Source organism: Gasterosteus aculeatus, chromosome 11 (assembly GCF_964276395.1).
Source record: "Gasterosteus aculeatus chromosome 11, fGasAcu3.hap1.1, whole genome shotgun sequence".
NCBI lineage: Eukaryota > Metazoa > Chordata > Actinopteri > Perciformes > Gasterosteidae > Gasterosteus > Gasterosteus aculeatus.
The window spans coordinates 15,201,732-15,226,059 of record NC_135699.1 but is presented as its reverse complement, the minus strand read 5'-3'; the positions used below and the strand labels follow the sequence as shown (position 1 = coordinate 15,226,059).

General features: G+C 46.3%; 2 protein-coding genes across 8 annotated transcripts; one reads left to right on the top strand and one right to left on the bottom strand.

The window, feature by feature from the left end:
• Nucleotides 1-255: 255 nt before the first annotated feature.
• dock6 (dedicator of cytokinesis 6) lies at nt 256-24,328 on the bottom strand. 7 transcript variants are annotated; one of them, XR_013451348.1, is made up of 49 exons: nt 24,059-24,328; nt 22,159-22,246; nt 20,876-21,054; nt 20,606-20,674; nt 20,338-20,464; nt 19,786-19,998; nt 18,879-18,964; nt 18,721-18,787; nt 18,312-18,461; nt 18,092-18,172; nt 17,722-17,878; nt 17,473-17,603; nt 17,072-17,165; nt 16,818-16,980; nt 14,275-14,392; nt 13,461-13,531; nt 13,229-13,367; nt 13,015-13,116; nt 12,834-12,920; nt 12,314-12,545; nt 11,718-11,882; nt 11,437-11,609; nt 10,698-10,799; nt 9,747-9,842; nt 8,868-9,008; nt 8,622-8,735; nt 8,334-8,504; nt 8,096-8,235; nt 7,818-7,987; nt 7,562-7,713; nt 7,121-7,303; nt 6,832-6,958; nt 6,658-6,742; nt 6,427-6,523; nt 6,198-6,332; nt 5,839-5,991; nt 5,298-5,459; nt 5,109-5,209; nt 4,827-5,019; nt 4,522-4,665; nt 4,272-4,403; nt 4,017-4,159; nt 3,621-3,753; nt 3,441-3,530; nt 3,070-3,306; nt 2,839-2,982; nt 2,564-2,670; nt 2,294-2,467; nt 256-1,542 (listed from the first exon to the last, which is right to left on the bottom strand). XR_013451348.1 is itself a non-coding variant. In XM_040190295.2 (49 exons), the coding sequence occupies exons 1-49, from the start codon at nt 24,106-24,108 to the stop codon at nt 1,500-1,502; spliced, it is 6,276 nt and encodes a 2,091-aa protein (XP_040046229.2). In that variant the 5' UTR covers nt 24,109-24,328; the 3' UTR covers nt 256-1,499. The 7 variants fall into 7 exon arrangements, 5 of the variants coding, with proteins under 5 accessions (XP_040046229.2, XP_040046232.2, XP_040046230.2 ...); XR_013451349.1 differs by having other exon boundaries at nt 5,298-5,456; XM_040190295.2 differs by having other exon boundaries at nt 3,621-3,746; nt 4,145-4,159.
• Nucleotides 15,022-16,575, top strand: angptl8 (angiopoietin like 8). The gene is made up of 4 exons (XM_040190301.2): nt 15,022-15,484; nt 15,872-16,015; nt 16,137-16,247; nt 16,331-16,575. Exons 1-4 carry the CDS (start codon nt 15,038-15,040, stop codon nt 16,346-16,348), a joined length of 720 nt encoding a protein of 239 aa, XP_040046235.2. The 5' UTR covers nt 15,022-15,037; the 3' UTR covers nt 16,349-16,575.

Genomic DNA, 24,328 nt, shown 5'->3' with positions numbered 1-24,328 from the left:
CCGATCACAAAAACAAAACGTCTGCCAAAAAGTACAACTTTAACAGAAATAGTTAAATCTGAATATATGTTCCTTTTGTATTATCATTGTGATACAGCATTGGAGATACTACACGGGCCTCATATATCACAATGTTATACTGTCACAAAGAAAATATTGCCTTTTTTACAGCTTTTGAGACCACAAAACCTTGATAAATGTACAATACCGATGGAGATCTATTGTTCTGCACACAAATAAAAGATGACCAGAGGCGTATGAAGAGAAATTTAATAGAAGGCAGTATAAAAGACAATAAATAAAAAAATGTCCTTGCATGTAGTTGGTAAAAAACAGTTTCCAGCCTTGTAAAATAAAAGTGTTAATGTGCTGCAGTTAGTTTAAAATAGTGCAATATAATTGAAACAGTAGTTGGAAATAGCTACAACGAACAGCCAAACACGCCAAAACCAGAGAACTGTACACATACAAAACAACAGGAGTGACAGCAGATCAAACGCAGGTAAAAGAAGACTTAAACTACACATAATGTAATAATGAATTCAGTTATCTGACTGCACCGCGCGGGGGGGGGGGGGGCTTCTGTGATAAACATGATGTGACTGTAGTGCGTTTAAAGATAATTTCACAGTTTAAAAATCACACAATTTAACGTCCCATCTCGGCCTTTTCTCCACTAACACAACGCTTCCTTCTCGTACTGCCGGTGCAGTTTATTCCTGCCGGAAAACAATCCCACAGTCGCTCATTAATTCATTCTCATGACGAGAGATGGGCAGATAGAAGGGACAACTTGAGGAAGGAGGAATGTCAGTTATTTGGTCTGATGATAACAAAATAAAACTCCCTGGGACTATTGAATAAGTCTGGCAGTGACTACGGCCAGACATAGTTTAGAAAAAAATATCTTTTACAAATAAAATAAGGCCTCGACACAAAACAGACAAACTACAGTCTCTTCAAAAGCAAACACTAGAAGCAAAAGAGATTAAAAAGACAACAACAGATGAACAAACTCCCCCCCAGCCCAAAACGATTTGGATGCAAAACGTGTTTGTCAGTTCTAGTCCTGTAAAAACTTAAGTTCATCCCGATCAAGCTCAGCGAGATTACCGAGAGGACCACTTTTAAAGCTCGGTTTAAAACGCAGGGAGGTCGGAGCCGCGCTCCCAACGCCGCTGTTTACAGTGCAGATAAACAGACGGGGTTTTCTCCTACAGAGGTGGGAGAGGCGGAGAGGTGACGAGTGTGAGTGTGTGTGTGTGTGTGTGTGTGTGGTGGCAGAGGTGCTTGGGGGGGATATTATGGCGTCGCGGGGTGGCCGGGGAAAATAACGAGCTGGACGAGGAAGAGGACGATGTGTGTGTGTGTGTGTGTGCTTGCGACAGTTGGTGTGCAGTCAATGGGGGGAGGGGGAACAGATGGGAGGGCGGAGGGGGGGGGGGGGGGGGTAATTTCTGAAGCTTGTTTTCCTGTGTTGTCGTCCGGTTTGTTGTCCTTCAACAGTCAGCCCTGCGGAGACTGGACCGACTGAAGGAGTTCCTGCGAGAGAAAACAGGTTGTTTCGTGTTAAAAGGTGTATCTTAAAAAAGGAAACCGACAGGATCTGTGAACCTTATTGTGTGAGTCGTAGCTGTGATCGCCGTCTTTTTGCGCCCCAATCACAGCCTTTAGGACTTTAAATGAGTATCTTCTATGAAAGTAAAGGAATAACGTAAAAAAAACACCTCATTTCTTAATTTAGTGCTAATGTCATGTTTTACTTGGCCTAATATTCATATTACGGTGTTTGTGGCACACTGGTCGGCTAACGGACGCCGCTATAAACCGTGCTTGTACAGCGATGACAGCCAATGAGACGCCCTGTCGGACCCGTCCTCCCCAAAGTAAACACGGTTGCTGCTTCTTGTACTGTTAGCGCCGTTAGCACCATTGGCGGTGAGCCACTGGTTCGGCTGTAGCCATGTTAAGGGACACGCGGAGGCAATAGATGTTCTCTGAATGGGCACCTTTAAATAAACATTTGTCCTCTGTATTAAAAGGTCACCTCTGGCAGGTGCTTCTGGCAGTAGCGCTGTCTTTCATTATGAAGCAGCAGTCCTCACATTAAACACACAGCTGAAACCAAAAGCTGATGCAAAGTAAAAGCACATCAAAACTTGAAGAGCTACACCAACTTTTTTAGAACATGTGGGTCTATGATCAAGTTTGGTTTAAAGTTGCTTTAGCATGAGCGCATTGTGTGTGTTCCTGTGCGCAGGCATTGTGTGTGTGTGCTGTCGTCTCAAGTTACCGTTGTGTTTGTGTAGCCAGAGCCGGCAGGGTTCTGTATAGTTGGGGGATCTTGCGGTTGATGAGAGGACCTAAAGCTTCTTTTAGTTTATTGTAATTCCTCTCCATCTCTCTGTGGTACTCCTTTTGATCGGGACCAATCAGGGCTTTATTCTTCCTCAGGGCATCCTCACACCTGCACAGAAAACGAGCAGAGAAGATGCAGTGATTTGGGTTTTGTTTTTACTGGTCACACAGCTGTCTGAGTCTGGGACGCCGAGTGTGTCATCACCTCTTAGTGAAGTCTTTAAAGCAGAGGCGCAGTTTGTTGTGATGGCGAAACAGCTTTGGATCATCAGGAATGTCTGAGAGAAAGACCTGCGCCACCTCGAGGGGGCCCTGTGTGGGGGAGAACCTGTTACGTATCTGCTGAGGAATGTCTTTCCCTTCTCATCTGACACCGACTCTCAACGCTATTTGAATGGGGTGAACATCCCAGGAGGATGCGGGATTATTCCGAACGCCTTGTGGTTAAACATCATCGGCTGCAGGTATCTAAACAGGTACCTGGTTGACTGTGGTGCCCACGGAGCCCTGCAGGACCATCTGCAGCATCTTGGCGTCTGCAGGGTCCTGGTTTGTGGCGAAGGCCAGCTCCTGAGTCTTCTTCTGCATGTCCTCTATGGCCACCTCCATGGGGACCAGAATGATCTGCAGAACCAAAGAAAAGTTGACTTTATTTTACAACAGCAAACCAAAACCAAAGCCCCCCGCACCCCCCTGAAAAAAGACACCCACCTCTTCCTTGTGGATGACGTTGATGCGCGTCTTGATGTAAGGGAAGGCGTGAGACGTCGTCAGGATGCTTTTGCGTTTGTACTGTTCGTTCAGGTCGCCGTGGGCTCTGCCGTCCAGTGTGAAGGGAGTACAGTACATGAAGGTACGCAGGTTGTAGTTCTTGTCAAAGTAGGTGATTCTCTCCTTGAGCTCGTACGTGTCGAAGAATGGTTCAACGTAGGTGATCTGGAGGTAGGCCTGAAAGGAGCACAGACGGTGCCTTCTTTAACAGCTCATTTTTCATTTAAAATTGCAGTTTCAAACGGATTAAATCGTTCTGCTAAAGTGACACGTAGCTGCCACCAGCGCAAACGACTCATCTATCATGTTACCTTGTTGGGATCCAGTTTGTTTTTGTCGACCGGGCTGGAGTCCTTGATAATTTCAACCATCTCATCCCCAAACCTTTCTGAGTAGAACTCCTGTACGCCGAAAGAGATGTCATCTTTAGAAATATGCTTCACGCAAATCCCTACTGAAACCTTTGTAAGTATTCTGAGTAGTAAACGTGCCTCCAGTCTGTGTGAGATCTCGGCTAATTTGGTGATGGATGGCTCCTTGTAGACAAACTCTTGTTCATCCAGGTCTCCAAACCGGCAGCCATAGAAACCCACTCGGAAGTAGGTCCCAAACATCCTCTTAGCACTACAGGAAGGACAACAATTGAGATGGTTTTAGAGTGAACTATTATTTGATACGACACATGTTAGAGATGGGAGATAATCTTTAGGGAATGCCACAGATCTTGTTACTGTTTTAAGATGACATCAAATCTAATAGACAAGAAATGTTATAGGACAAAGAGAAAATACATATTGCCTATAAAAAGTAGTTTCACAAAAAGGGATGCAAACTGTTTTGCAACAGAGACTCAACTTTATCATAAAGGCAACTTGTGTATCACTCACCATTAAAATGTTGTTCACAGAGGAGAAAAGAGGAAGAAATACAACATTGTCAATACAAATGAAAATGAACTACTGAATTTGTTTTACCTGGAATGTAATATGCTCAATATAACAAAAAAATGTGTCACCTCCCATCCTGAACTCTGGAAAAGTTGAAAAAAGGAGGTCAAAAATTAGACTCAAGTCAGTTTTCTCATCAACACTTAACAGTGCAGGTAATTGCTGCTGATTTCAGGCACAAACGCATGAACTCACCTGGTTGTAGACTTTGTTGAAGGCGTCCTGCAGCTTGCCGTGCACAGTGGCGAGCTTTTTGAAGTCCCTGTTGGCTTCATGGATGGGCAGCAGAATCTTGTACACTTCGTTTATGGCCTCGTACATGGCGGCCTGCGGTCACAGTGCAACAGAGAGCTAGTTTCACACATGCCACCCGATCTCCTAACACGCCGCAGCCACGTCCACGCTGTAGCCTTGCGGCTTTGTGTTTGGAGAATTTGAGTCGTACCATGTTAAAAGAGGCAGCCGCTTGCTCCAGGAGACCCACCAGACCGGACTCACTGAAGTACTTCCCAGCACAAATCCCCTCCTCCTCTGGAGAGAGCACGTCATCGGATACGGCGGACTCTTCCAATACGTTGGACGAAATATTCTGAGGTAACAAACGGGCAACAGAACAAATTTAAAGGCCACAACTCTTAATCAATTGCCCGTTTTAGTCTTGGTGGTGCAGTTTAGGGACAGCCTCTAATCTCATTCTGCCACACTGCCGCGGTTAGAGTGAGTCACCATATTAAAAAAGCATGCACCGACCTGAAACGTCACACAACCAATTGGCAGGTAGCGGCAGTCCTCCAGCATGTTGAGGTATTCAGCCACCAGCGCTGCGCTGTGGACCAGACAGTGGGCCGCTTCGGCGTGGTTCCCTCTCTCCGAGTGTTTTCCTGCCATATTCTGGAGCCACGTCAGACGCAGGTCAGGCGAGTTCTGGTAGCCCTTTGCAATCCTATACGATAGAAAAATAGTTACATATCAGAGTTCTTTTGTGACACTTTCCTGCTGCGTACAAGGCTGCATAAACGTGCATCACAGTACCTGTACATCAGGTCAATGAGCATCTCTGGATCCTGTTGATGCTCTTTCATCTTGACCGTGTCAGTAAGAATCATGTGCAGGTTGAACACCAAATCCTGGACCTGCGTGTTATCAAAAGTGCAACACAGCAGACATCACTTCATAGGTCTTGCAGCTTCAGATGAGACTGACAGAGTTACGGTTACGTACCTGCTCTGGGAAGGGCGTGTCGCGCAACTCCAGGTCCTCTTCAGCGTACGTCAGGATTGTCTTGAGCGAGTGTCGAAGATGCTCCTCGTTAAAGTTTTGCGACGTTCCCACCAGTGAGGAGAGGGACATTGTGACCTGCATCTTCACTCGAGCAAAGTTCTGCTCCAAGGATTAAAAAAAAAAGGACAGATTGTGACTCACAATGGGATTAAAACTTCCATTTTCTCAAAAATTACAGGTGGGTGCACAGAAAAGTATCCTCACTAGCTAAGGCTGATTCATGCTCGTACGTTGCGTGTCACCTAGAGATGTACATTTAATAAAAACGTTTTCAAAAATACTATTGAATTGTGCCGTTTGTATCACAACAGAAATATCTAACTACACGCACATGTGCATGAGGAGACTAAACACACCACATCTTTTCCTTAAACACCCTGTATGTGTCTGGTAGATCTATTTTGTTTTACTGGTGAACTCCTGGTTAGAACGAGTACATTAAAATAAAAATCTACAATGTAAAGACAGCATTCAAACTTACATTTCCAATCTCAAAGTTCTGCCTCATGAGCAGGTAAAGAGAAGCGGAGGCGTGACTTCTGACGGAGCCGACGCTACTGCTGCAGTGACGCAGGAGCCGCAGGCACAGGTCGGCACAAAGCTCCGTGTCCTCTTCAAACAGCATCTCTGGGAACTACAGACACAAACCGCACTTTGTATATTCCGTACGCAAATATATTGGGTGTCATTTTCTTTTTGGTACTTTAAAATGTAAGGCCTTTGTACATGCAACGCCAATGAAAGGAATACTTCAAAATCACCAGTTGTATCTCAATTACTGAACCCATGTTCATGTAAAACAATTATTAAAACAGACAGTAAACTAGAACACACGTGTACCTTGAAGACCAGAGCTCTCTGTGTAGTGAAGCAGTGCTGCAGGAAGAGGGCGCTCTGGTTGCCCGCCATGCTGTGGAGGAGAACTCTCAACACTCCACCCAGAACACTTTCCTTTAGCTCTGAAGCCACCACAGTCTGACGGAGATACACAACAAAATACAGCGAGGTGAGTCTACAGGAACGCCACCGTGTGCGGTGATGGTGACGACGCCGATTTTTACGACTTTACCTTGACTACAATCTCCAGTGTGTCCAGTACGATCAGAGAGGCCTCAGTGGCCAAGTTGCCATCCACCACAGACTCCTGCTCCACTTCAGCTTTAGTCCTGTAAGCGTTTCACAACCATCACAGTGACCTTTAAACACTCTTAAAACGAAGAGATAACCTATTATTATGCTACGCATTTAATGTAGAGTCTAATCCAGAAGTCTATCAGTATTTTTACTCATGTAAACATACTTGTCGACTCGGTCTGTGTTTTGTCTCCAGTGAGTGACATTCTTCCTCCACCTGACATTCTCTTGGCTTCCGTAGGGACTCCTTTCTGCGATAAAGTAAACAAATCACAGTTCCCATGAGTATATGTTTATACACACGCCCTCACACACTGCTGGCTGCTCTAATGCTGCCCACCCCTGCAGCGGCGGACCATCTCCTGACGAGCCCCGATGGTTCCCAGTATGGCCTCTTCCAGTCGGGCCTTCATGTCCTGAGACTTTTTAAACGTCAGGCTGTTGATCCTCTCCAGAGACTTCCTCCCCTACAGTAACCATCAAACACCACAGGACAGGGGCAAGAAAACCACAAAAGATATAATGGGAAATTTCAATTTCATTTCATTTGTGTAGCTCCGTCATGTGTAAATTAGTTTTGCCTGCAGTGGGGGACCCTCATAGACGGTAAAGAGCCTGGTTTGTTGTACCTTGTATTCAAAGCAGGACACACAGAGATGCAGCAGATCCAGCAGGCGGTTGATCTGCAGGACGGATAAATCGGACACCCAGCGCTCCAGGAGAACAGCATCTGCATTCTTCAGAACCCACAGGAAGCTCACCAGCAGAGTCCTGCTGCACTCGGCAGACAGAGAGTTGGACTGGCGCCCGGCCTGCCGAAGACAAACACCCAGACCCAGTGCCAGTCTTTTAATCTGATGCGTTCAAAATGTCAGATTTACAGACAGATATAAACTAAACGGACAGAGAGACACCTACAGGCTAAGAGGAGTAACACGGGAGGAATGCCAATGTTTTTTGAGTGAGTGTCTGTACAGAGTGAACGCCTCCCACACAACAGCTGATCTGTGACCTGTCAGTCTGTAAGCCCGGGAGGGGGAGACAGCCTGACCCCGGCTGCTATCACTCACCGCTGTGGGCAGCGCAAACGGGTTGGCTTTGACATGCGGCAACGGGGAGCCGGCAATCGCCATGGCAACAGACTGACTGATAGTGTTGCCGCTGTCTGGGTCGGTATCGTCGGCGTGGGCTGAAGCGTGGCGGCACCGAGCAGGAGAGGGGTCTAGAAAGAAATGAGAAACAAATAAATATGAAACAAATAGGAAACCCATTGTGCAATAAATGTGCGGAGGAGGCGGATGGCCGGTGGGTCAATGTTGTGCTCACCAGAGAAGTCGTGGAGCTGAGGAAACGTGTCCATGACGATGGGGATGAGAGGCAGGTAGAGCTGAGCGATGTGGGCTCTGACCTGAGGGTCAGTGTAACGAAGGTCTGCATCGTGGCTGCACAGCAGGGAGTGGACAGCACTGATGGCCTTTTTATGAAGGAAGAAAACCCTACGGGTAAAAAAAATAAAAGTGGATCAGCACATTTTGTGTGTTTCTCGCTGTGCACCTGTACTTAATGCTGCTTATTGCATTATTGAGCAACGAGTGGGAACCTACCATTCTCCATCGGGGTCGAGGATGAGCGCGAGCTCAGTAAGCAGCAGCCCGGACAGGAAGTGCTGCTGGCGGAAAGGGACGGAGAGATCAAACATGGTGGCCACTCCCTGGTCTTGCACCATACTGGAAAAGGCAGAACTCTGTATCAAAAAACAATAGGGGGGGAAGAAGTTGAGATTAGAAGTACACGAAAATAAAACGTGAGCAGTTTGGATCGGTTGGATTGTTCCTCCAGTGCCTGTGAGGTGGTGGAGGAGGTGGAGGGTGAGGGGGAGGCCGGAGGGCTGAGGGTGGAGCACGGCAGGTTGAGGGCGACGTAGTGCTCGTGGCTGCAGACGATGCGAGTGAAGTCCACTCTCAGGGCGATCAGAGCGCTGGGGTTCTGCGCCGTGTGAAGCTTGTTGCCAATCTGTTAAAAACACACGTTTGCTTGAGTCAGTGAAAGCTGTTCCACAATGTGCGTGGGAGCGCTGGAATTCAAAGTGTTCGGTGTGAAAGGCAAACAAGAGGGAAGAAATAGACCCACCTGTTTGTAGTAGGAGCGGATGAGGTTGAACACAAAGCCCCGGTCCATGAGAGACAGCAGGTCGTTCAGGAAGAAGGCCAGACTGCTATTCAGCCTCTCCACAAGCTCCACATCCTGAGAGAGAGGATGGCAACGAGCAGGAGCACATGAAAGAGATGTGATAGCAAAAGATAAACAGGCTTATTTAAATAGATGATACCAATAACGGATAAAGCATTGCTTGTAGTGTGCAGTGTGGGCTCTTACCTTGTGGTATCGAGTGGAGATGTCTGCACTGATGGCACACACAAGTGCAGCGACATCGTCCACAAAGCGGTCCGGGAAACGCTGACGCCGGGGAACGTCCAATTTGGAGGTCAGGAATAAGTGATGGGTCATGCTCTTTGTCTACAGGGCGGAGTAAATGAGAAATGCACTTCAGCAGGAACATCCTGCTTTGATAATCCCATCTGGTATGTGTGTTTTGAAGGCTTGTTTTGGGATGTTTTGAAGTGGGTTTTAGCACATTCGTATTAGCGACCGGCACAAAGAAACTAATGCCAAAACGGGAGCAAACAGCCCTTTTCTGCCAGGGAGGTGAAGCGGTTATCTATTGTCTCTTCAAAAGTCATAAGAGTTCATCCATTGTCAATAACGGTCACTTAACTTTGAAGAACACCAGGATTGCAGATTGCATTTGAGCAAAGCTTCTAAAAACAAGTTACACAACAACACTGACAAAATGACCAATCGAGGCAGCGGATTATAACCTACTCACATGTTCTTTTAAGTAGAATACAGGTTTTTCTAGTTGCTTTGAAGAGAGAATAGATACCGCTCCCGTTCCCCATCCGACAGGGCAGTCTAAAGGGTTGTTAAGTAGTGAAAATGTTCTAAATATAGTTAAAAACTAACTAAATTATATTTATTCCTTTAGTGTCGTGAACAGGTTTTGCTGCCTCCTTCCGTCCAGGGCCGGGTAATATTACTCTGCTGCTCCCTTTCCGCAACTCTATTCTCCAAACACGGGGTGCGTCTCTATCCATCTACTGTGGCTCATTCACTGACTGGATAGGGGGCCGGTGAGCCAGTCAACATGTGAGAAAGTGGTGCAACTTGAGAATTTGTGCACAAAGAGCGACTCACCAAGAGCTGGAAGAAAAACCAGGCTTGCTGCAGCGCCGCCTCCCTCACCGAGCTGGTGCTGACCACCCACTGCAACGCCAGCTCCTCGTGCAGCAGCTACACGGGAACCAACACAGGTCACTTTAGCTTACAGACCAGATGAACCATAAGGGTTAAAGGGGTTTGTATTTGGTTTGTTATTACAGGATGAACTGGCTCTGTGATTTGTAAAAGATAACAGTGAGACTGTAAATAAATAAATGAAGCTTTATTAAAATGATTCATTCATGTTAAAAATGCATTTGACTTATTTATTAGTATGTCTGCCTCAGGCCTCAAGTTTTCAGGCAGGGCTGATAACATGTCAGTGTATTAAAAAAAGAACAATTCACCCCAGAAAGACACAGCTGATGTTTGAAATGTCATGTGATTAGTGTTCATGACACGGAAAGTTAATCAATTGTTGTATTCTTTTGAGAATGACACTTTTACAGTTTGTTACGGGAGAAGTCAGTTTTACCTTCTTTGTAATCTGCCTTGTGGGAACTGAAAACAAGGCCACGCTGTCCAGATAGGCAGACATGCGATTGCAGCTGCGGTGGTTTGCCTGACATGGAGCGGCGGTGAGGTGAACACAGAGATGAGGACAAAGTGATGTGAAAAGGGATGAATGGAAATGAATGGTTGAACAGAGAACTCTGTGAACTCTGGCAGGAACTCTGAAGAGCCCCGGACAGAGATTATGTCGCTCGAACACAGCAGCTCTGGCCTGTTAGTTGGCGGTGAGAGGATGAATCGTGAAACTGACAGGTAGGACACGGCGAGCAGAGGGAGAGGCACACAGAAACGGACAAAACCTTTGAGGTCTGAGGTGGGAAAAGACCCACGAGAGTTGATCAGAGGTGGTGCAGGATGGAGGTGGTGAGGTAGTGAAGGTGAGAAGGAGGAGAAGGAGGAGGAGGGATTTGGCACCTGCTTGAGCTCACAGCTGGAGTTTGGGTTTCGGCGTAGCACAGATCTGGAGCCCCCGGGGGCATAAGCAGAGTTTACCCAGGAGTGGGAACGGTCAATACCCTGCCGCAAGCCACCGCAGACGCACACAAAAACACACGCACACAAACACACAGTGCGGCAAGAGGCGAGGGTACAGTGAGTAAAGGGAGGGCAATTACCACACAAGATTATTTGACAGATAAAACCGGGGAGAAACAAAATTAAGGAAAAAAAAAAGGGGGTGTAGAGAAGTGAAGCTTGAATCAGCAAAGGGGAGAGCAAAGGAACTGAACGCAACACGAGGGACGGGGGCACAAAGTGCAACTGCAAATTTGACAACAGCGTCGTTAACTGTTGGCAAGTTATCGGTCGACCCGAGCGCATTAAATCTACAGAACACAACGAACACCTGTTTCTTTCTAACAGAATAAAAACAAAGGGATAATACATCAGTGGAGCCAAACACATCACAGACGTCCAGGATTATAAAGTGTGTGACAAAATTCATTATTTAACATTGAACATGAATGCTGGAAAAAATAAAAAGTAAATAAAAAGGAATGTCATGCAAATGTTTTAGAATTATGATGTAATTTTCATGAATGAACAAACAATTTTGTACAGCCCTACTTCAAAGCGTTCCACACACAATAAACTCCAGCAATAGTTTTGTAATTCTAAAAAGATACACATATTTTGAAAGAGAGCTGCAGCTCACCTTGCCGGCGATGATCCTCTGCACCTCCTCGTCGGGAGAAACCGGGGTGCTGGCCAGGTCCGGGTTGGAGTTGCTGATACTCTTGGAGCGGGCCAGCTGGAGGCTGCTCGGCCGGACGGTTGTCCTCGACAAGGTGGCGTATTGCATCGGCATGTCGTAGGACTGCGCGCCGGCTTCTCATGGACACGGACGAAGAGAAATTACACAAAGTAAACAACATGCACGAGCCCAATGGAACGACTCTCTCTCCGCTTCTCAGGCGCTCCGGACGGGAGACTCACCTGCTGGGGGCACCGTCGGCTCGGCGGTCGGCAGGCGGAAGCAGTAGTGGACGTAGGACGCCAGCAGGTTGTTGCGGCCGTGTTGGTCCTGGTTGCCCTCCAGGTTCTTGTGGATCTGGTTGACCAATAAGGCCATAGCTTCGAATGCAGCCCGGCCCAGGTTCACTGTGGATGCAGCACTCAAAACTATGACTGGGAACCTTTTTTAAATTGATTATGATATTGGCATCTACCACATCTGATAGACAGATGACAGACAGTGACTTACAGTTATTGTCTTGTGCTGAAATGTTTGGTTGTACAGTAAATTTTGTTGCTTAAATCAACGTAAACATCATTATTCATTTCGAAAACAGGGTTCCTCCCTCATTTACCAGCAGCGTGCAGATAAACACGTTGCCTCTCGGATTCGCGGCCTTTAATTGTGCAAACACACAAACGCGTCACATTAATAGGCTGCAAATCAACCCGTGTGCTCTCGTCATCTCCTTAACCACCATCCCGTTATCCACTCAAATGAGCAGAATTAGCATTCTGTCCTTGCTCCGAGAAGTGCACTTCAAATCCCAAATGGCGGTCCTTCAGAACTCGCTCACCGATCTGCCCGGCGATGACCGGTGGGTAGATGATGAGCTGAATGAGCTTGTTGAGCAGCTGGTGCAGGAACCTGACACAGGTATCCAGCAGAGCTCCTCTCAACGCAGCCATGCTGGCCTTCAGCTCCCCCTCCATGTTCGCCTCGCTGATGATGACGTCCTTCAGGCGGAAGGGGAAGGAGTACTCCTCCAGAACGTACACTAGAGTGAAGAACTTATCCAGGTGGGGGTCCTGGTGTTAACAACAGAATACAGACTAAGTATCACTTGACCTGGGTGAATTTGAACTTGCCAGGAATTAAATTCAATAGAAATCCACTCAAAAAAAAATAGTGACTGTGACTTTTCCAATATTGATTGGAGAGAAAGAGACTAATAAAGTTAATAAAAACTACTCACATGTACAGACGTACTAGCTGAATAATTTCCTAAATTAGTAAACAAAACTACAGCATTGAATAAACGGTGGGAGGAAAAAGCAGGTGGAAAAGCAGAACCTATAGTACATAAATGTGTGTACCTGAGTATGAACCGAGGAGGCCGCCGTCACCTCGACGTTAAACACGCCTTTGTGATTATCCACCCACTTCATGCCCGGGAGCTGAACCTGCCGCAGAGTGACATCCAACCCATTCAACACTTCACACAGCAGGAGGGCAACGGCAGGCAGACCGACACAAGCCCTTTAAAAACAAACTCACGTCGGGGGTGAGCACGGAGTAGCTGGGCGGGGGCTTTTCCACCGAGACGGGCAAACTGAAGGAGCCGGTGCGGAGTCGGCCGTGCTGCATCAGAGGGATCCACTGCGGGCGGAGAGAGGAGAAAAGAGACACGCGATCAGGAGCAGCCAGAAGACAAGTCGGCGTGCGAGTGTGGAAGTGGAAGGCGTGGGCGGGCCGACGGGAGACCACTCACCGTGTAGCCCACAGGCGTCTCCAGAGGAGTGTTCTGTTTGGTCTGGCAGCTGATGTGGAAGAAGGTGAACAGCAGATGGTGGTTGTCTGTCAGGTTGGCAGGAATCTTCATTTTAATCTCCTCATAGAACTCAGGAGACCTTTGGAGGTGAGAGTTAAACACAACGTTGGAAGGATGACACAAGGACGCTGGAGGGACTCGAATCGAAGGGCGGCGGGTGACGGAGCCTTACTTGTTGTGGTAGATGATGGGGGTGTACGCGTCTCGAATGAACTCGGAACAACTCGACTTCCCAAAGATGACCTGGTCAAACAGCACAGTATTAGTACTGTTAATATTGAAATGACGATTAATAATATTTGATCATTTGTGGTGATGCTGTAGTTGATTGTAGTTGTTTTAACGGTTTGTATTCAACGTTCTACCAAATGCCTTTAAATAGTTTAATGAAAGTCATCTTTAAATATTGTGGACAACATGTATAAACTGTCTATAAACCTTATTTGGATGTATTAGTATATTATTTTGATAGTCGGTTGGATAATATGTTATTTAATTGGATTGTAAACACTATGATTAAATCAAATGATCAATTTTAAAAATTCTTAAAATGTTACAAAAGATTTGGTAATCATCAACAAATACAAAATCAAACATTAAATAACAGAAAACAGAAAATAATTAACTAATGTAATCAAAATGTAAACAGCAACAATTATTGATATTATCCTTATTGTATTAAAATCTTTTTCAATATTAATAATTGCGACTTGCTATTCTATCTTCCTAGTTAAAAGGGGAAGAGAGTATATTTTAGACTCGAGTTAGAGGAACATTTCTGTTTTATCCACAAATGAGAAAACTACAAGAATATCCTTCAACATTTAGGACACAATTAAGAAAGCGGCCCCAGTAAAACGTTCCTTCCCTCTGTGCTTATAAAAACCTCCCCTGGGAAGAAGACCCATCTTCCGAGGAAGAGGTACATTGTGTTTCTGCCTCGAGCTTTTTATGATCATTTTGCTCTCACGGAGGCAGCGACTCACCGACAGAGCTTGCCCGGGGTCCTCGCCCGCCATGAACTGGACCTTCACAGCAATGTTCCTCACTGAGCCCTGACGACTGCTGAAGTTCAGACTTTGTGGGTAAACATACAGCAAGTTTCTGAAGGGCGGAATTATGCCACGCAGAGAGAGAGAGAGAGATGACAAGGACAGAATAAAAAATGCATTAATGAGTAAAAGGGAACAATGTGTGTTGGATAATTAAATTATGAATACTCTATAATCAGAATCATAACACGTTAGTCAAAGGGAGACAGTTTCACACCAAAGTATAAGCTTGTATTCTTCCCGACAGCCTACGAAAGTATTTATCATTTTATGTGACATTATACGTTGTACCTATTAGAAAAGAAAAGAGATAACGAGTGTCAGCTTTGCACATGGGAAAAGTGTGACTCAGTATTTGAGTTGGCAAATGTCACCTCAACTCCTGTCCAAAATAAACAATGTTACTCACGGTAACATTAGTTCATATTTGAAACAGTTTAGTTTATCTGCTTGTCAAGAGGCAGTGACGGATCTCTTTAAAATAAGTTTAATTAACACGCAGATCATCTCGCTCATGCAGTACATTTCTGCATCATTACACAGTGTCATGCGTATTGTTATGAATGTCATATGTTTTTTTGTCCTAAAAAGACAGAAATAGACCCCCGGGGGTTAAACTTCAAGGCGAGGTTACGGAGGCCACGGACAAGACCTGCTATCAAGCCACAGCTGAGCTAATGTTTTACCACGGTATTGCATGTACACATGCGATATAAGGCGCACGCAACACCCTCCTACTTCATCCTCCTGCCAACATCTGCACAGCTGCAATAGACAAATAAAAAAAGAAAGATTTCCTCATTTAAAAAAAATCTTGCATCAGACCGGTATGATGAAGACGATCTGGGGTCCGTGGCTGCTCTGCTTGGCCGCGAGCTTCCAAGCGGCCCACGCGGGTCCGGTCGTGCAGACCGGGAGGACGGAGGACAAGGCCGCGCCGGAGCAAGAGGTCAACGTGCTCATGTTTGGTGTCATACAGCTAAGCGAATCCCTGAACTATGTTTTTGAAACCACCGAGGCAAAGATCGCCAAAATACATCAAACTTTGAGGAGCCACGAGGGGACTCTCCAAAATCTGGGGAGGGAGACCGAGCACGCTGCCCGCGTGGAGAAACAGATGAAAGAGGTGATACAGCTGCTTCAGGTAAGGAAAGATTCCTTATGTGCTGTTCAACGGTTATGAGGAAGATTAAAATCAAACCGAGATCTAAGAAGGCACAACATGCAGGTAGAGACAGTACGTCAAGTATGTGGAATCTGATTAAACTTTTGCTTCAGCTGCAAAAGTGTTAAACTACACGTTTAAAAACTTAAAAACTTCTTTAACTGCTCTTCTTCTGGCGTCTCGTGCTTTCCTTTTGTAAGACGTATAATCAGCATATTCTTTAATGCGTTTCCGTGATGCATATGGATGGATGCTGCGCTTTCATCCGAGATAAGAGAGCGAGCGCGTCATTGGAAAGCTGCCTCTCGCACTGTGGGGATCCTGGTCGGGGGAGGAGGATAATTTTGGCAGATGCTCTTTTGACAGAACCAGATGGCCGAGCAACGGGCTCAGACCAAGATGACTAGAGACTGCCTGGCCAGCTTGGAGCAGGAAGAGGCGGAGCTGAAAACCAAAGTGCAGAAGTTGGAGATGTATCTCCACACCAACATGAGCATCAAAGGGCTGCAGGTAACAGAACCCCCCCTCGCGGACAATATTTGCTTTTGGAGCACGCGGCGCCGTTGCATGTTCGAACACCAGCCGCTGATTTGCTGACACAAAGTTGATTTAACGACACGCCTGTTTTTAGGAAAGAGCAAAGGAGCAAGCCAACCTCTTGAAAGGTTTACAGCATTTGACCCAGTACCAAAAAGAGAATATTGAGACTCAGAATAAGAAGCTCTCCGAACTCCAGAAGATGGTGAGACAGTAAACATATCATGTTGTGTTTTGAACCTTTAACCTTTTCACATAATTCAAGGAACTGTTTCATTTGTCTTCCAGAGTGAAACTATGTCATAGTTTTACTATTCTCCCGGATTTCATCTGTATAAAGTCACTGCACTCCCTTCCAACCCCACGATGACTGCTATAAAACTACTACACGGACAGAAAATATATTTTTAGTAGTCTTATGTTTTTGTCCTTGTGGCTGTCAACAATGTTATGCCTTTTGTTTATCTTGACTTTGAAATACAAGTAAAGAACTTTTTAGAGAGCCATTTAAATAAAGCTGTTAAATTATTAAAGATTGTACAGATGTGTAATATGTCAATACATGTATAGAAAAGAAACAGACACAATGGCTTGTTTCTTGTATTTACACATCTCACAATTAAGGTTAAAACTGCAGACAGAAGGGAGCAGGACAACGACTCAACATGCAGGACATGTGTTATAAGGGTCAACTTGTATGTGCACACGGGTGACTGTGTGTGTGTGTGTGTGCGTGCATGAGTGTGTGTGTGTGTGGGGGGGGGAAATCACTCACCTGTAGGTGGTATGGGGCGTGTACACGTGGCGAGCAGGGAACTCCAGCACGTCCTTTGTCGGGCGAACACGCAGGTCGGGGTACGGCTTCACGTGAAGCAGCTCAGGTGACAGACAGTAATGAGGCGAGTCCGGAGCCGGAGAGATGTCAATCTTTAACTGGGCTGAGGGACAAAAATTACAAATCATCAGTTCAACTTGAAAACAAAGAGGGTTTTGACTTACACATGCTGACGGCGAGCGTGCGGCGCTGACCTGTGACGGGCCTCAGTCGGCGCAGAACGGAGGACGGTCGGCGCATATCTGCCAGGTACTTGTAGAGGTCCTCGTCACTCAGCCTGTCCCCCTCCTTCAGGGAGACAAACAAGAGCACAGCTGCTTTTTGCTCGTGCAAATATCTAAGTGTGATGTGGGTGTTAGTGCTGAAATACACAGTGCTGTACTGAAATAGCAATGTTTTCATTCAATTGTCAAACAAGTCTTAAGCAATGACGTGTTACAAAAAAAGTTAATTGGACACTTTTCAACTCAATGGAGACAGTTGTAATAAACTATGTATTAAAATAAAATATAGCTTTTCTTCTGTTTAGCTAAATTACATCACACATCAATATACAATATTAACCGATAAATGGGGCATAAGACGTCGGTCGGACCTGTTTAAAGAAGTTGGTGACGGTCAGTGTTGCTGGACGGAAAGTGGCAAAGTTGCACAGCTCATCTCCAACACTCATCCGCTCAAAGCCCTTCTTCTTCCTCTCATTCCACGTCCCGTGACCTTTCCGCTCTGGCGGGAAGAGAATTCATACGTTAGGGTTACGTGTGCATGGCGGTAAATGATGCTCTCTGCACAGGCATGTATGAGTCCGTGTAAAACATGGGGAGGTGCTTGAACTCGGCGGTACCAGAGTCAGAGTCGGGGTCCGACCGATCCAGACCGCCCACGCTGCTGACGATGTTCAGCAGGTGAATGGCCGTCCAGGCAAAAGGCATTCGAAATTGGCCGAGACGGCCGCACGACTGCTCCGCCTGCAGACGCAGCTTCTCCAGCTTCTCCTTGTGCTGCGGCGGGACGAAGAGCAGGCGAGATAAAATATCAACTATCTGCAGTGGCCAACGGGGATGAGTTGCCTCAGACGATGGTAAATATTGCAGCGGCCCAGACAGAATTGAGCAACGCTTGTCGCTGGGAAGCGAAAAGGGCCCCGTGTGCGCACTGGTCGAAGGCCCCCCAAGCATTGCAACAGTTTATAACACATTCTTTGGCTCCGTTACCTTGGACGAATCGGACTCTTTCATGACCATGTAGGGTTCACAACACTCTCCAATGTCTCCTTGTTGAAGGACTTTCTCAAGCTGAAATACACGAAGCGCATCTTTTATCACAGAGTAATAATTTGTCACGTTGAGAAGCCTCTGAGTTCTTCAAGAGCAAACATAATTTCATTAAACTAACATTTTCATTCATCTGAGTAAAAGTGGGTTCTCTCAGTACCTTGATGACCAAGAAGATATCAGCAGAAGGGTAAGTGATGGAGAAAATGGCTGACCGCGCCAGTGTGGAAATGGCTATGTGAGGTGTGTGGGGTTTGAGCAGCCCTTTCATCTGATCCGAGTTCAGGTCGAAGTAGAAATTCTCAGAGATCTGTTGGAGGGAAGATTGAGATAAGCGGGAAACAGCAGCGGGAGGGGAAGGAAAGACGATAATGGACATGAACCTCAAGGGATTTTAATTCAGTTTGGACTCAGTGATCTAAACCGCAAGAGCACTTAGACCTTTTTCAGACAAGGGGAATTCAATTAGTTAAGCATGAGCTCAGCATTACGTCAGTTTTGCAGAGTGGTCGTAGGAAAAATACTAATTTGATCTAATAGAAATGATTGGCTGGAACAAAAACAAATACCTTTTTCTTCTCCTTGACATCATACAGGGCAAGTGTTCCAAATATCGGCTCAATTTCTATTTCAAACCTAAAAAACATAAACAGAATTAAGTTCGATATGGGGATCGGCGCAGGTATTTACAATAAATCTCAGTTATTATAACCCAAATGTTACCCACTTCAGTGACAGACACTTGACCATGATTCTCTGGCCACAGTGCTCCTTGGGCACTTCAGGGACAGAGCATCGCTCTACTGCTTCATCCTGCCCGACACACACAGAAAAAAGCCATGTACAATGCACACGCCGGCAAAACATTTACACAGATGTCATGACAACGCAGCGGCAGAGAGAGAGAGACAGTGTGTACTCAGCTATAAAGGAAGGAGAACGGAAGTAGAAAAGAGGAGAGAGAAAAGCAAACCATTCCGTGCAGAAGTGGAAAGGTTGGCAGACGTTTGCTTTAAGGGAACATTCAACGTTACCTAGAGATGAACAAATAGCAACTACATCTACCAAGTGAGCGTCTTTTAAGTAGTGATCTCTGAGATTACGCTCAAACTAATCTGTGTTGTCAAACACGTTTCAGTTGGTAGTAGTTGGTAGCTAGATTAAGCTTTAGATAATCCCCTCCCTCACTACGTATGTGCCTTGTGATAGCATCTAATTTTTAAGTCTGTACAGAGCTACTAGACACCCTGCATCCTTTGGTAAAGCATAACAGATAGATGTATTATTCAACACAATAATGATGTAGTCATTAAGGATACTTATTTGTAAAATAAAGTATTTTTTCTGATCACAATGTAAAAATGGGAGAAATATTCTAAAAACAGCGTACGCTTGTTGTTTTTTATTTTTCTAGGTTTCTAAAAATAATGTTGCGGGTGTCCAGCAGTGCATGTGTTCCCGCGCTGGTTCTCCGGTCTGTTCCCCCAAAGCGCTCGCGTGCCGATCGTCGTCTACTTTAGCCGATACACCGGCGGGGGTATTAAGCTCATGAGACCCCACTTCAAAGGCCTCAAATGATCCCTTTAACAAAGCCTGTTCCAGCAGAGACAGCTTCAGGTTGGGTTACTACACACCTCATCGGGGGGCGGGTACAGGCCCAGCAGGGCGCTGTGGCGCCCCTGCAGGCGTGCCTCGGTATTACGCCGGTCCATCTCCTCTGCGGCCGCACGTTCCAGCACGGACGGCAGGAGAGCGTCCGGGGAGGAATTCTTCAGGTCAAAGATACTGGAGGCCCAGCTCCCCCGGGGGGTCTCGTCGAGGCTGACCGACCGGCGCTTTGCGTCATCCTGAAAGCACAGAAGAGAGAGACGGGCAGTGAGATCATGCGTTTTCTCTCATCCCAGAGGAAGATGTTTTAGAAACACAAGGAGAATATACTACGGATCCCATTACCTCATTACTCATTGAATATGACTCCTACAGAGACTGTTTAATGAATAATAGGCAACGTGCATACATTAATCCATTACTCATAATGTCTTTCCTATATTAATGAGACACATTCTCCACATCTCTTTGTCCAGGTATTAAATGATGATGATGGTGACGACGCCTCGGAGCTTTAACCCGTGGCAGCACTGTTAGGGTTAGTTTCATGAACCCGGAGTCCTTTGAACATCAGCTACCTGGTCGTCCTGGCGCTCAGCAGCAGCAGCCTCATCCAGCTCAAAGGTCTGTTTGACCAGCCCGCGCTGCCTCTCCCTCTGGCGCTCAGAGTTGTGAGGGGTGTACGTGGTGCTGTAGGGCAGATATCTACAGAAAAGCCAGACAAAAAGGAAAGTTGGCCCAGTACTAATGCAACTATCACACGAACGGTGACAGCTACTTGAAATAAGGACACCGAAACATGTTCTGGAGGTTTATTCAGCTCGCACCGCAGCCGACGCCACTTACTTCCTTTGAATGACGAGCCAGTCTTCTGTGTAGACTGCCAGGGCGTCTCTCACCCTGGGATCCAGGGCGCTACAGAGAGACACACATGAATAATTGAGCAAAGCATGCTTTTAATATTTATGTTCGTTCAGCGTCGCACAGAGAAAGCCTTTGTTGCTCTCTGGCGTGATGTTTGTCCTCCATTACAGTGGTTTTGATCATTTGTGCGTGGGGTAGTGTAAATGCCACAGCGAGACATGTGTTGCGCTGGCCATTAGCGGCTGGACTCACTCGTTCTCCTCGGGCAGCGGAGGCTCCAGTGTCGTGCACTCTTTGTCCAGCTGGAGGAGCTCCAGGTCGTCGTGGGGGAACTCCGTTAGCTGTCTGAGCGGACCGGGCTCCACCCCGGGAGCGTGACTGCTCACATACTCCTCAAAGTCCACCGGCTCCACCACCTCCGTCAGGGGCAGCTGTCAATCAACATTAGACTGTCATGTACCGATAACTAGGACACGGCCATGAAGACACATCCGAATCTGCCCAGAAGGACTTACAACGGACAATGGTAGGATGCTGTGAGGAGAGGCATTTATAACCGATACGAAACATTGAAAACAGGTTAATCAACGTCAACTAATTAAAATAAAAGTGTACGGGCACCTCTCACGGATACAGGTATATTATTTTGTTTTACATGACACCAAGTACTATTACAAACCCCAAATACATGAATAGACCAGAAAATGAGCACAATATTTCCTCTATAGACCTGCACAATGCACATTTACAAAAGATGTGACAGCAGGAGTGTGACGGTGAATTTGAATTAGGGGAGTCGCCATATATATCTATATATCATCATTTGTGATAACTGATGTTTAAAAGATTACAATTACAGCTACGGACTCTCTCTCTCCACCTCCCTAAACTCGCAAAGTTAAAGATTGATATTGTGTGAATTCTTTCGACAATCTTAATCCATATTTCATCCTGGCAAACCGCTGTTGAAGCATGCTCCAGTTTTCCAATCTGGGTGCATTTACTGCATACTAGTGCATACTAGTTAATGTTACAGTAGACACATTTGTCACAGCAATTACTACTAGCAGTCACTTACTGGGTGCAAAAGCAATTAGAGTTTACATAGATGAGCCTAAAAATCTCATTATCCCTCATCTCTCTCATGGAGAATATGTTGAATGAACTGCGTTTGCGTTCTCTACTCAACAACTTGTGTCTGGTTTGTGGTTCACAGTGGAGTCCATGCACTATTCATGGTCAAACAAAACAGAAACAGTCCACGACACGCTCTCTTATACCCGTATAACTTTCCCATTACTCTATTTTGGATAGGCATCCATGCAAAAACCTTGCTTGGCTGTAAAACAAATCAGGTGAGCGAGGGCAGGTTTCTCATGTTTCAAAGACTCCCTCCACACTAATTAAAAGTACACTCATCTGCACTTTATTATTGTCAAACCCTAAACCTAAAATACACCCATCACCTCACGACTAACTGGAGCTTCGGACCTACGAGCTTGGAACCGAGGCAGGTCAAACACAAGGCGACTCACAGGCTGGTGTGCGCCTCCTCGTTTCTTGGTCAGCAGGGGAGAGCCGTAGTCTCTGGACACTTGTTTTCGGACCTCTGCAGCTACCGTCCTGAGCATGAGAAGGAAAACAAGGGTTTGTAAAGACAGTTAACAGAGAGCAAAGGCACAAGTTTACTGGCATGAATAAAAATCCTGTTAATGTACGAGATGTTTGGTGTGGTTATAGATAAATAAATAAGAAGAAATTTTTTGTTTTACAATCCTGGAGAAATCTGCATAGATAAAAAGTACTTTCAAATTGATGCAGCTCATTGACATTTTTCAGGGTTCGTGGGTAGAAGTGCGAAGCGGAAGAAGTTTTCGGCTTCCGGTCCGGAGTAGCGACGCCAGAGGCCGGCAGCTGCTCTGAATAGGGACTGGAGTGGATCTCACAGAGGGGTGGTGAGCTGGCCCCGGGGAGCAGGCACAGAGCCAGAACTCTGTGCGCGGCCTTCATGGACATGGAATGAACGGCAAATGGGAGGCTTAAAGAGGGACAAAGCAGGAAAAGCGATCCTCACACAGTCCGCGAGCAGCTGCTCTTCTAGAACCGCAAAACGTCTCTCTCATATACACAGCTGCAAAGGCTTCAACATTTCCCCAACCACAGACTTCACGATTTCAAAGCTAGGGCTGCTGCCCTGATGCCATCACATGGACTGTAATGCAGCAAAGGCGACCTATGACCTCTACTCCCATCTCCAAGGAACACCAAGACTTCATAATGGTGACGACAAAGCCTTTCTTTGCATGCTTTGAGTTTAACGATTGCTACATCCACAAAATATTTCTGCAGCCTTCAATCTAAAACAGGAAAAAGGAAAGCTATCGGCTGCGAGGGCAAAAGCAACAAAAAAAACACCCCTTCCCTCCCTTTCCTGCATCCGGCACCAAACAATGGTCCGGGTCCCACTAAGGAGAGGACAGAGGAACTTGGGGAACGAAGTGGGAGACTGTTCGATGAAGATAATATCTTTTTTTTTTTAAAACATGATATTAACAGGCATATAAACAAAGTGACGGGTTACCGATGAGTGTAACGTATAAGTCAAAATAAAACCAGCTCGCGATGGAGCCTGGGCCAAAGTTTACAATAGCCACAGCACTGACATGATTTCAGTCCATGATAAGAATCTAAGAATGAGAAAAATGAGGATCCCCATTTAATTATAAATAATGTTGTATTTGTATATTGCGGCAAGGTATGGCTGCAAACACACACCGGGGCTGTTATGGCATGCTATTCAAAGAGTCCGTTGACACATGTGACTTGCCTGTTGATTGACAGGCAACTCGGTATAATAAGATATAGTAGATTAAGGTGGGAGGCTTGCCGACGTTACGCATTTGCATGGGAGAGGGAAAACCAGTTTACAACATGTGGAAACAGGTTGCTACGATGATGCGAGGCGTTCGCACGCCTCAAAAACAAAGACTTGGACGTTTATTCTCCCACTTTGTGACATGTCCTGAGGTGAAGAGCATTTCCCTCGGCGCTGCCGTACTCGAAGCTGACAAGCCCGGGTCATCGGATTAGCACTCGGCTTGACCATCACACGCTCGAGTAGCTCGAGCATTGTTGATGACAAAAGCGCGAGCGATGCTACGCGGTCGCGCGCACAACCGGCTACTTCAAAGAGAAAGAGAGACGTTACTGCGCGCGCGCGCACTCTGCTTTACTAATGGTTACTTTTCCCGACTGGAAAGTTCCCTCGTGATTAATCTGAGCGGGTTACGGTCAGTGATGCCCCCCCGTTTTCTTTTAAATCCTAGCATTCTAGCATACGCGCGCGCGCGCGTGCAGCGTCCGGCAGGTCACTCTCGCGCACGGCGAAGCGGCGCGACTGAGGCTGTTAAACAATAACTTCCGTCGCGGTCTCACCGGTTGATTTTATGAGCGAACGCCCTCCTCTCGCTCGCGGTGGATGTCATTTTTCTCGTCCCCCATGTAAGGAAGCTCTTCGAAGTAAAAAGCCAAACACTTCTCCTTTTCCTCCTTCTCCTCCTCCTCTGCGTTGGTTAAGTCCCGTCGTGAGTGTGTCTCTCTCTCGGACTGCTTCCTTCTCCACGCTGGGAACGGGCATGGATCCCTCCTGGTTCCTCCTAGCGGATAGGAGCCGAGCCGCGGAGGGCACCACTTCCGGCGACACTT